The sequence below is a fragment of the Trichosurus vulpecula genome, chromosome 6 (genome assembly GCF_011100635.1).
Source record: "Trichosurus vulpecula isolate mTriVul1 chromosome 6, mTriVul1.pri, whole genome shotgun sequence".
NCBI lineage: Eukaryota > Metazoa > Chordata > Mammalia > Diprotodontia > Phalangeridae > Trichosurus > Trichosurus vulpecula.
The window spans coordinates 135,436,163-135,448,154 of record NC_050578.1 but is presented as its reverse complement, the minus strand read 5'-3'; the positions used below and the strand labels follow the sequence as shown (position 1 = coordinate 135,448,154).

The following is an 11,992-nucleotide window of genomic DNA, read 5'->3' as shown; positions in this document are numbered from 1 at the left end:
GATATGTATATTGATATATTTACATATATACATATTTATATATACAAATGCATAGACAAATATAGTATACACACATATTTCATATATCCATACATACGTTTGAATATTGATATAAAGTTATGTTTTTGTGTATTGGAGAGATCAAATGTATGTGACATTCAGTAGCTTGGGCTATAAGACAGTCATTTTGCATGTGTATTTTGCCTAGTCTGAGCATCATCAGTTCTTTCTGTGACTTATCAGTGAGGTGTCCAACAGTGGGTATTGATATAAGCTGAGGAACACTAGTTTATATATGCAGTATAAATAAGATAGATTTTATTGCCATTGGTTTAGATAATGATACATAACTTTGATATACTCCACATGAGTTCTAATGGATGGAAAGTGATTTGGAGGATTGCTTTTAGTTGCTTGTATTTGAAAATCTCATTTTAGTCATCATCATCTTTTTCAGTATTCTACTAATTACTCCTGGGGCAGATGCATAGAGGTCCAGAAGGAGTTTTCCCATTTATAAGGCAAAGAGAGAAGAAAGGGCAAAAAGGCCCTTGAAAAGCATCATTTGGAGGACTGTAGATCAGAGTTCTGTCCGTAGCATTATAAAATGCCACATGCCCTCTTTCATAATCAAGGAAAATGCCTACCTTTTGAATATGCCGTTCTACAAAAACAAACTTATAACATGAATACCAGAAGAGAAAGTAATTTTCAAATCCCCAGGCTACAAGGGTACATCTATCCCTAGAAAAGTTGGAGATATTGCCCTTCCTTCTGATTGATTCTTTAATGATGCCCACTTCCCACGCTGATGTATTCCCTACATCTACTTCCCAATAGTGTTTCCCTGAGGTGAAGCTCTGAGTAGCCAAGACACAGACAGCATAATCAAATCTTTCTGGGTTGTCAGGCACATCCTGTGGGACAGAAATATATTCAACACTCATCAAATCATCAGACACTATGAGATGAGGATTTGCTGTTTCAGGATCCAGAGTTATCTCCCCTGTAGAAAAAAAAAGAAAAGTCATCATTCACACTGGGTTCGACAACCTGGACTTTAATATTTAAGAGAAGGATTTCCTAATCCCTAGAATCCCACACTGTGGTATTCCAGTTACACTGCTCAACCACTGGAAATATACCAAAACTCACTAGGTTGTAATATTTCTGACACTCACTTGGATGAGTGACTTAATTTCCTAGCTGTTCATTCTCATTAAAAATGAGGAAGATAGGTTTGGATTAGCTTTAGGACCCTCCCAGTATTAGATTCTTACTAGACCTTATGTCTTAAGGTATTCATTGGACGTTTATCAACCTTTGATTAAGCACAAACTTTGGCCAAGCAGTATGGTAGGCATTGAATGATATAAGGAAACAGCTATGTAGGTAGTATGTAGCTGAAAATATTGACATTATTAACACAATTAATTTGAAATGTATAAGTACTAAGGCAGAGATGGTAGGACTTAATGTTGTAAATTAATAATAAATAAGTTTAAAAAATTAAAAAGACAGAGATGATAAACATTCCAACATTGGCATTTTAAAAATGGTGGACCCACAGAGGGATTCACTTTTTTCTATACTTCCATAGAATGCTGTCTTCAAGGAGCTTGTAATCTCTCAGAGGCAACTTGAGACATACTCAAATCAGTAAGAACTAGACAGTTAATATAGAGCACATTTCAACAAGTATGGGATCTCCTGGGAATACTGAGGTGTCAATTAAGGTCACCATGGGTAACTTACTGTGAAAAGTCAGCAGCATTTCTGCCATGCCAGAGATGGAGTACATGGTCCACCTGGGTGAAGCAACCATTGGATTCTGAAGCAGTAGTTCGTCATTCCTACAAGCAAAGCACACTCAGTGACAAAGGTTGTACACAGATCTTAGGGAACTATTTTGATAAAAAAAATCTCAGTGGGCTCCAGTACTATGCATCCCAATTAACCCCTTCATCCAGCCTGACATCTTCACAGACTGGGCATGTGTCACATCGTTTTGACATAGAATGGTAGCTTACCTTTCCAATATTCCTTTCGCATCCTAGAAGAAAGAAAAAAAATGAGAGTTTGAATCTTCTCCCAAATACTCAATTCCCATGATGTTGTCTTTTTCAAAAAGTACATAAAAATTTTGCCCAGTCTCTTCCCTCTGACAACCATTTTGCAGGAAAACTACAATTATTGAAAAAAAAATTCCACAATTGTAAGGAACTGCTCCATGGCCTCTTTTATTGGTTTGATGCCATCTAGTCCCCTTGTAAAATGGGGAAATCATTTCATTGTGAAAAGAGTGACATTCTTATGCATCTCTCCTCTCTCTGTGTTTCTACAGAAAATTCCTCCGACAGAGTCCACCTATTGTTTCATGGACTAAGAGGACAACAGATGAGGAAAGTGGAAAAAAGAGTTAGGAGTCTGTTAGACTGGAACATATCCTTTGTCAAAGTGCATATGGATGGTTAATATAAGTGTTCAGATTAAAGAGACATTGTTTTATCTTCCACAGCCCAAAATCTTGAAGTTAGGATTCACCCCAGGGTATTAATGTTAATGAAGTTCTACTTACTCATCCCAAAGCACAAAGAAGCAAAGAAAACATCTACCCTAACTAATCCCACAGCAGTGAGGTGGTATTGTATTAAGTGTTTATTGGGGAAAAGTAGAATATTAACGTAGAGAGGTCAGATCTTACTGAGGCCTAACCCTCATGCATGAATGCTGTCTATAGAACTGCAAAATAATAGCCACTCAGCATCCATTTGAAGTCTTCCTCCAGTAGGGTAACCACCACCTCCAGGGGAAAACCAAATCATTTCAGACCACATATTTGCAGAGTGGGAGCATCCCTTGGTGCATAGATAATGGCACTTGGAGGCATCAAGGCTTGAGCCCAAATACTGTTTCTGTCACCCAAGAACTATGTGACACTAAGCAAACCTCTCAATGATAACTGTCTTAGCAACCTCAAAGAATTGTTGTGTCTAAGATTTAAGATAAGGGGTGTAGATCAGTTTGGATTTTTAAAGCATCAATCTAATTAGAGTAACTATGACTACTATTACTCATTCCATTGGTCCTTTTTCAGTCCTCTAAAGCACAAGTCTAATCACCATTGGCCTAGACAGTCAAGTACTTGAATAATGACATAATGTCTCCTTCCTGGAATTGAGACCTTCTCCTCTCGTGTTCTCAAAATTCTCAGTTTCAGTCACTCACCAGGAGCATTTCAATGGGAAGCTTCTCAAAATTTTTCTCTATTTCAGACATTGACATTTGCAGGTTATGGATGTGTTGGGTGATTTTTGAGATATTATCCTCAAACTTTGTCAAGTTGTCTTTTACTTGTTGTTCTAGTCTTTGCAGATGGAGGTGTTTTTCCTCTGACAAGGACTGGTTCTTTTTCTCAAATTCAGACTTGATGGACTGTTTCATAGCCTGGCCTTCCAACTGTAATCAAAGAAATTAAGATGAAGGCAAGAAATGAAGAGTAAATTAATGTCATCATCAAACATGTGTGCTAGCTATAATCACATTGCCCATCTGAGGAGATTTATGGGCTATGACACCAGGCACAGCTTTTCTATCTGAATTCCCCAAACTTTCCACTTAGAAGCTCATTCAGTTACATTGTCTCTGGAAAATCCTTTCCGTGGAAAGTACTCAATGATGGAAAGTAGAGAGAAAGAGTTTTCCTTTAATGGAAGAGTCCTCAAATGTGCAGCATGGATAGTTTCTCTCCAAAACTGTCCAAAGCTCATCAGACAACTGATTCTTCATTCCCATAATTTGTAGATTAATTTAAACATAAAGCTCTTCTCCAGCCATTTATTCATGAAAATATGAATCCATAACAACAACGTTACTAGCTTTGTTCATTGATACAAGTTTCTTCTACTAAACAATTGGACTTTATCTTGCCTGTCCATCACTGACTATTCCTTCTATGAATGGTCTTCAAGAAACAACATACTTACAAAGGTTATCCTAAGAAAAGACAGAGACACCGACTTTATCTTGCACTATTCTATCCCTATCCTCTGGAGCCTTCTCCATCAGGAAAAGCAAGTCTCACTAAAACCTCTCTTTTGAATCAAAGTGACCTCCAACGTTTTAGAAAGTTCTCAAAGACCCTGAGCCTTTTTCCTGGCCATTCCCTACTCCTAGAATGCAATTTCTCCTCAATTCTGCCTCAGTGGGTTATTTTCTTTTTCCAAGACCTTGTTTAATTCCATCCTCTACATCTTTTCCCTATCCTCACCTTCTATGGTCTCAGCTTCATGTTAACTTTCAGTGATTGTTCTTTTTCTCATTCTGCATTTCTTAATAATTATCCTTATCCTTTTTTCAGAATAAAGGAAAAGCTCTTGGGCTGAGAGCATTCTTTAATTTCTTTGACTTTTATTCCCAGAGACTAGCAAAGTACTTAGTACCTAGTAGGCCTTTGAAAAATGTTTAATTGCTTGTTTTTTTTTCTTTTTTTCTTTTTGCTCAGTACACAATATTATGCTTTGCTCTCCAGAGTCCAAATTCTGAACCACATGGAAGCAAGGTCATAGGCCCCTCAGTTTTTCATGGTTCACACCTTAAGGATCCCTACTCTACTACTTGTTGGCTACTCTCCATTCTCACTAAGCCCTGCTCAGAAAAATACGAATGCATATGCCAGAGTCGCATTATAAAAATGGATGTGACCCTTCCTGTAGCATTCTGGAGGTAACACAGATTCTTCCTTTAGCTCAGGTCTCAAGCAGTGCTATGTTTTTAGGTCAAACACTCACCTTTAGCATTTCCACAGCCTGCTGCTCTGGCTTTATTGGCACATTGAGGTTTTCTTGGGAATGGATGACCTTGCTCGTCTCAGCTGCCATGTTCTGTCCTGCTTCCTTGCCCAGTCTTTGCAATTGTAACTGTTCTTCTTCCAGGTAGAACTGGTGCATTTTCTCATATTCACATAAAACCATATCTTTCAAATTCCTGTGCTCCACCTATCACCCAAGGAGTTGGAATAAAAGAATGAAAGAAACATCAATGAGTGTCAGGGTCCATGTTAGCATCAAACATCTGTGCTGGCTATTACTTGTTTTTGTCTATCTGAGCAGATTCTTGAACCATGTTGAGAGACCTAGCTTCATTCTCTGCCTTCTTTATTGTTTTTCATTTCCAGGCACAGTAAGGTTGAGTCTGCCTTGAAGACTCTTTTCCTATGGAGTAGATGATGATGGAAAGACCAGACAGAGTGCTTTGTACAAAGGGATAAATGAAGAGTCCTCAAATGTATACTAGACACTGATTTTTTCTAAAACTGTCTAAACCCAAGTAGAAAATTTTCTTCTTATTTATATTTTTGTAGCTTATATTTTTTAAAAGGCTATTGCTATTTGGGGATCAAAATGCTTCTGAGTAATAGTGTGAAGATCCTTTGTTTTCAATCTGAGTCTATTCCTTTATGGAAACTACTTGTCCTGCATCTTTTCATCAGTTACAATTCTGTCTGAAAAGGACTTTCAGGAGATAGGGCACCTTCTACTTTCATTACCAAAAAAGTCAGATACGTACATTCCACAGTACTTTTTTCCCTTCCTGCCATTTCAATTGGGATTGAAATTCCTCCCTCTTACTCTTTAGAGTATTCCACATTGCCTGCAGCTTCTCCTGCAAGAATAAAACAAGTGTTAGTACAATCTCTGTTTTATACCAAGAAAGACTTCAAGTGATCATGCAGACAGTTGATTGAGCAGACATTCTATGCCAGGATTGAAAGGGAACAGATCATCTTACCATGCACTGACCAGCAGCCTTTTCCAAGGGAAGGACTGTGTGCTCCTTGTGCTCTCTGCTTAAAAAGCAAGGCCCACACAAGGGTCTGTGGTCTTCCTTGCAGAACAAGGTCTCTTCTTTCCCATGTTTCTCACAGGTAGTCAGGTCTCTGATGCTCTGCAGTAAGTATGGTCTAAGCATCTTGCCAATTATAGACAGATTCTGCAGTTTTCTATCATAGGAAAAGTCTGCAAATGCAATGATTGCCTTGCAACTCGGGCAGGTTGGTGGGTGGCTTTCCTCCCAGAAGCTGATAAGACACTCTTTGCAGAAGGTGTGGCCACATTTGATAATCACTGGGTCAGTCAAATAGCCTGAGCATATGAAACAGGTGAGATCCACTTTGAAGCTTTCAATCAGGCTTTTGGCATCCATGTTCCTAGGCCTGGGGAGAAAAAGTCAGGGAAAATTTGGAAGAGAACATTTGTGTTTTATAAACACATCTCAGACCTATGAGACAGACATATTTGAAGGGATCGAGAAGTAGTGTATTGCCAGCTGCAGAAATGAGCCATATCTTCCCCACATCCTAAGCACTTGGACCACAGATACCAATCTCAAGCCATCCTCCCAATGTAATAAGAGAAATGAGGGTCCTAGACCTCAGGGATGATTGACTGAGGTATGATTCTCCCTTATATGTGTGCCTGATCACTCACTCTCACTCACTCTCTCTCTCTCTCTCTCTCTCTCTCTGTCTGTATATGTATGCATGTATATATGTATATATATGTACACACACACACACACGCACACACACACACACACACACACATATATATATATATATATATATATATATATATATATATATATATATATATATGTTTATTTATTTGTTTCTGAGTTGATGGTTGTTTTTTCTAGGTTCTGATCCATTCCCACTCACATCTACCCCTCCCTATACCCACCCAGGCCAGGATCTCAGTATTGTAACTTTTAACCAAGAAGCCACCATGTGACAAAGGCCAGTTTCTGATTCAGTGAAACAACATTGTGCCCTTCCCATCTATCAAAGAGCATAACCAAGGAAACCCAGCATCTGTCCTGAAGCCCCATCTCTAGTCATCTTGAAGAAGATAAAATGCTGTTTTTCTATATTCATGCATTCTGGCCCACACGACCATGTAATTGTCTAGATTGAGAGGTGAACCTGAACTCTCAACTACACGGACATTGGCCAGTCTGTTACTATTTATTACTCTCACCTTCTCTTCGTCTTACCTACCAAATCAGAACCACCATGTTCTCAAAAATAAGCCTTCTTAGTTTCTCCTAAGTCCTTCCAATGGTCACTAGCTTAGTTTTGCTTACTGAATAGTTTTAGGATAACTGATCTCATTTTAAGAGTCAGCACAGTTACAGTGTTAATTACATATGATAGTAACAGCGTAGGTAAAACTCAAAATCACTCTGTCTTTCATCCAAGCTTCCTACTCATTAATTAAATTCAGATATATATTTTGTCACCTCCCACAGTTCAAATCCATTTACTGAACTGAGAAATCTCCATCTTTCTAAATGTAGAGAGAAAAATCTTCCCAAAAGAGGCTTACCTTCTAGTCCTTTCTTCAAAGATAGTCACCTCAGGAAGGGTAACTTGTTCTCTCCTCTGAGCTCTGGCTGCAGACAAGATTACAGGAGTGAATGTTTGGGTTCTTTTATAGGGCTTCCGCTGTTTAGCCCCTCCCCTCATTCTGTCACCAAACTGTGAACTCCTATGGCCTGATAGTGCTTCAGGCCTCTGCTTTGGGGGAGTTCTCAAGTATGTGAGTTCTCACATTTTCAGTCAACCTAGTAACGGGTTTAAGGGTTCACAATGACTTTCGCACCTGGACAATTCAGGACAGAACTGCTGTTGCAGCAAGAACAATGGAGGGAATCTTTACATTCTTAGCCATTTATGGCTCAGCCAGTTTCAATGACTCATCCAAGGTCATACAGCTAGTGACTGTCACTGTTTCTCTCTTTTAAAGTCTCTTTTTTTTTTCTTTCTGAAATTGTCATAAGCAATTCAAGAACAATTTCACCATATTTTTACCATTCATTTCATTTTTTAAAATGTATTAATGGGGGGAGCTTGCCTCCCCGCGACCGCGGGACAGTGTAACTTTGCAGCCGCTCACCGGAGATGGGCAAGGGCACCGCCGCTTCCCGAGATGCAAGGGTGGTGCCCCTGAGTCTCCTGGAAGCCTGGGTCGACAAAGCAGGAAGCAGACAATGAAGGAGAATGAGTGGAGCTTTGAGATCTCCATCTCATTGAATGAGATAACTCCTCTAGAGTCACCCCAGATTTTCTACGACCTGAGTCCTCCCCAGGGCAGCTTTGAGGAGCTCACGAAGCACAGCCCCACCCCCCCGCCCCCACTCTGGCGCTGATGAATAGCCTGGAAACAGCTTCACATGGCCTTGGAGAGGAACGCTTGGCTTCAGTTGAGGTTAGAGGAGCTAGAGGAAGAACGCGATCTCCTTTCTTGTCAGCTGGACAAATTCATCTCGACAGTCCGCATCGAGGCAGAGGACAACTGGAGGGGCAAATCGGGCCCCGGTGGGCAGAGGATGCAGATGGCCCGGGCGGAGGGGAGGCCTCTGACCCTGAGTTGGCGCCTTCACCCTTTAGCGGAGGCTCAGAAGAGGGCGCTTCTGCTGAGAGTTAGCGCCAGAAACAGAAGGGGCGGCCGGCCAGAGGAGATTCGTGATCCCAAAGCGCGGGAGAGGCAGAGTGTGAAGGACGCTGTCCGGGTGCTGTGCCGTCTTCAGCAAGCCCTTGGGCACCTGTCGGAAGCTGACGATCATGTCGAGGGCTTTCGAGCACCACAGGGTGAGCCTTAACACTTTGGCATTGACTAAGTCTATGGCTGAGATGCTCACCCTGGCACCCGAGAAGCTGTCCCAGGTGGACTAGTTTGACCTGGCCAAGGAGAGGCTGCTTGTATACTGCCGCCGGTGCTTCCTGGAGCTGGACGAGGAGACGCTGAAGAAGGTACAGGCTCTCTAGAAGAGCAAGTTACTGCTGTGCATTACCTACCACTTCAAGAGGTGATCCGTATACCTGCCCCCGGATTCTCCCCAAGACCGCTGCCAACTGTCACCTGCCTTCTCTCCCTCCCATCAGCCTTGTTTTCCTTAGCCCTGGATGCCCGAGTCAGCTGGGGACACCACCTACTCCTTCATAGTGTCAACCCACTGACATTTCTTCTTCATCTACCATCAAGCTTCTTCTGCCCCAATGCTCTCTCCTCCAGTAGGTGGGTGCAGTGTTCAGGCTAGTGTATGTATGTGAGTGGTGTTTTTGCATGTGGTTCCAGGTAGAAGCGGGTGGCATGCCTGTCTCATCCATTGCTATCCTGTCATGGGGCTTCTGTTGAGACAAAGAGGCAGTATATCCATATACATACATACATACATACATATATATATATATATATATATATGTGTATATATATATATGTGTGTGTGTGTGTACATATACATGTATATATATATGTGTGTGTGTGTACATATACGTGTGTATATATATATATACTGAATATCCCCCCCCCCTTTAACCTTCCATGATATAAGCCTCTGTTTCCTGCCCTCATGGCCCTGGCCAGGGTTCCTTTATTCCAGTTCAGATCTCCTTGCCCCAAACCCAGAGACTAAGGAGTCTCTACAGGGATTCTCCAAGAGGCCAGGCACCATTGCATTTGGATAGAGGTCAAGGGAGCCATTGAAAGAAATATTGATGAGAAGTATGGAGACCTGGCTTCTCACCCCACTTTGGGTATGACTCCCTTCCCGTCTCTAGGCCTGTTTCCTCCTTTTTAAATAAGAGAGTTAAATGTTATTTTATCTAATGTGGCTGTGAGACCTTGGATGAGTCCATTCCACTCTACATCTCTCTTTCCTTCCTTGTAAAAATGGAGCAGATGGGATGAGGTGCTCTCATTAGCTCACTGTGTGAGCTGGAGGGAGTCAGAATCAATGGGGCTTGGACTCTGGGGATGATGACCAGTCCTCCCCTCTTCTCACAGTGTTCCGAGGAGAGGGAGGCAGGCCAATAGAGCCAGGGAAAGCTCCCTCCTTTCAGGAGTAGCCACTGGCTGGGGACCAACAAGTAAATGAAAGATTATGAGATTCAATTAAAAGTTAACCAGCAGATTTGGAATAAAATAAATTAAAAAATATTATTTATTTTTATAATTTTTTTGTTGAAAGAAAAATGTGCATTTTTATTCAAGAATTACATTTCACATTTCAAATTTGTAATTCCTGGTCTGCTCTGTCAACCTTGTCTGCTACAAGGAAATCTGCTTCCTGGTAGCCACAAATGCTAGCTGTTCCTCTCAGGCCTGGAACTTTGACCTTGGGAACTTGGGTCAAGCTTTGGTACCTCAAGGGCTGCTTTCCCACCTGGAGCTTTAACTGGGAACTGGTTATGAACAATGAAGACACCAAACAGCTCCAGGTCCTGTGACCCGTGCTAGCATAAGGGACTCCTGGAAATTCTTTCTGACCAGTTCTCGAATGTACTGTCAGTAATGAATACAAGAAAGCTGAGATCATGTGGACACAATCAGCATCAGCCTGGGCCTGTTTCCTTGACCAAACTTTACTTATAGAAGAAAATTCTAGAATTATGCTGTGTTGGTAAGCAAAATGACCTTTGTTTTCTTTGAGTAATCCTTACTAGGCGCTAAGCCTCAGGCCCAGACCCTTATTAGGTGTGGAACCTATGTGGGTGTGGATTGGTGACTGGGGTGGGGCCCAAGGTGGGGCTGGCTAAGGGGAGGTGCTAATTCCAGAGCTATGCCTTACTAAGTGCTAAGCCCCAGGAGCTATCCCCCAGTAGGTGTTAAACTAATCTATGTGGATGTGAACCTCCCAGGGTCCTAAGGGGAGGGGCCAACTCAAGAATCAATCACCAGAACCTAAGCTCTCATTCAGATGACCTCGATGACATCCAAAACTCTATAAGAGGAGAGAAGACAGCTTGGAGATTGATATATTCAAGCTCTGTTGGAGCCAGAGACAGCTACAGCTGAAGCTGAAGATAAAGCTGAAGCAGGAGCTGCCAGTAGCAGAGCTGACCCCCATGTGGATTTGGGGTGGATAATCCAAACTTGTGTATCCTGCATTTCCTTTGAGATGTTTCAACTCTGCTTTGCTCATAGAGCTTAGCACCTTCTCTGATGTGGGAATGCCATGCTGAGTGGTCCTGTGCCAATGTCTCCCATGTCACACAATCAATGTTCTCGCAACATACATTGAGAGTGTCCTTGTATCACTTCTTCAGACCACCATGTGAAAGCTTGCCCTGTGTGAGCTGTCCAGAAAATAGTGTTTTTGGCAAGCCTATGTTTTGCATACTTTTAATCCTATCAAGGATGTACTGTCAAGTCAATGAGAAGGCAAACACACCTGGATTAAAAGGCACCTGAACCCTCAGATGGTGTTGTTCATAACCAAGACAGACCAATGTCCTCAATTTATTGTTAACCTAACTAATAAATCAGTTAATCATACCCAGGAATTTAATTCTTGGAATGTCATTTGGCACAGGAACATCTGATGTTTATTAAGTATGCTTGTGTAGGTGTTTCTGTGTGTGTGTGTGTATGTGTGTGTGTGTATGTGTGTGTGTGTATGTGTGTGTGTGTGAGAGAGAGAGAGAGAGAGAGACAGAGAGAGAGAGAGAGAGAGAGAGAGAGACAGAGACAGAGACAGAGACAGAAACAGAGAGAGACAAAGAGAGAGAGACAGAGGCAAAGAAAGAGACAGAGAGAGACAGACAGACAGTCAGACAGAGACAGACAGAGACAGAGAGATGGAGTCAGAATTATGCTTTCAGAAGATTATTTTGATGGCTGAGTGGAAGATGGAAGGGAGTATGATAATCCCTGAGGCAGACACACCAAAGAGCAGGCTGTTACAATAGTCCAAGCATAAGAAAGTGAGAGTCTGCCCCAGGATAATAAAAGTGGCCAAGGAGATAAGATGGCAAATTTGTGAGATGTTCTGAAGGTAAAATCAACAGTCCTTGACAACAGATTGGATGAAGTGTGTAGTGGATAATGAAAAAGAGTGAGGAGTCTAGAATAATGTCAAGGGTGCAAATCTGGGTGAGTGGCAAAATGGTGGTACCTTCAACGGTAATTGAATTTAGGAAAAGGAGAAAAAA

The 11,992-nt window shown here is 41.6% G+C and overlaps 1 protein-coding gene and 1 pseudogene across 1 annotated transcript; one reads left to right on the top strand and one right to left on the bottom strand.

Annotated features, from left to right (window-relative positions):
* Positions 1–464: 464 nt before the first annotated feature.
* On the bottom strand, positions 465–7,525 carry LOC118854778 (probable E3 ubiquitin-protein ligase TRIML1). The gene is made up of 7 exons (XM_036765032.1): positions 7,386–7,525; positions 5,791–6,214; positions 4,791–4,997; positions 3,229–3,459; positions 2,031–2,053; positions 1,756–1,853; positions 465–1,006 (listed from the first exon to the last, which is right to left on the bottom strand). Exons 1-7 carry the CDS (start codon positions 7,523–7,525, stop codon positions 465–467), a joined length of 1,665 nt encoding a protein of 554 aa, XP_036620927.1.
* Positions 7,526–7,701: 176 nt separating this feature from the next.
* On the top strand, positions 7,702–8,872 carry LOC118854777 (annotated as a pseudogene).
* Positions 8,873–11,992: the final 3,120 nt, after the last annotated feature.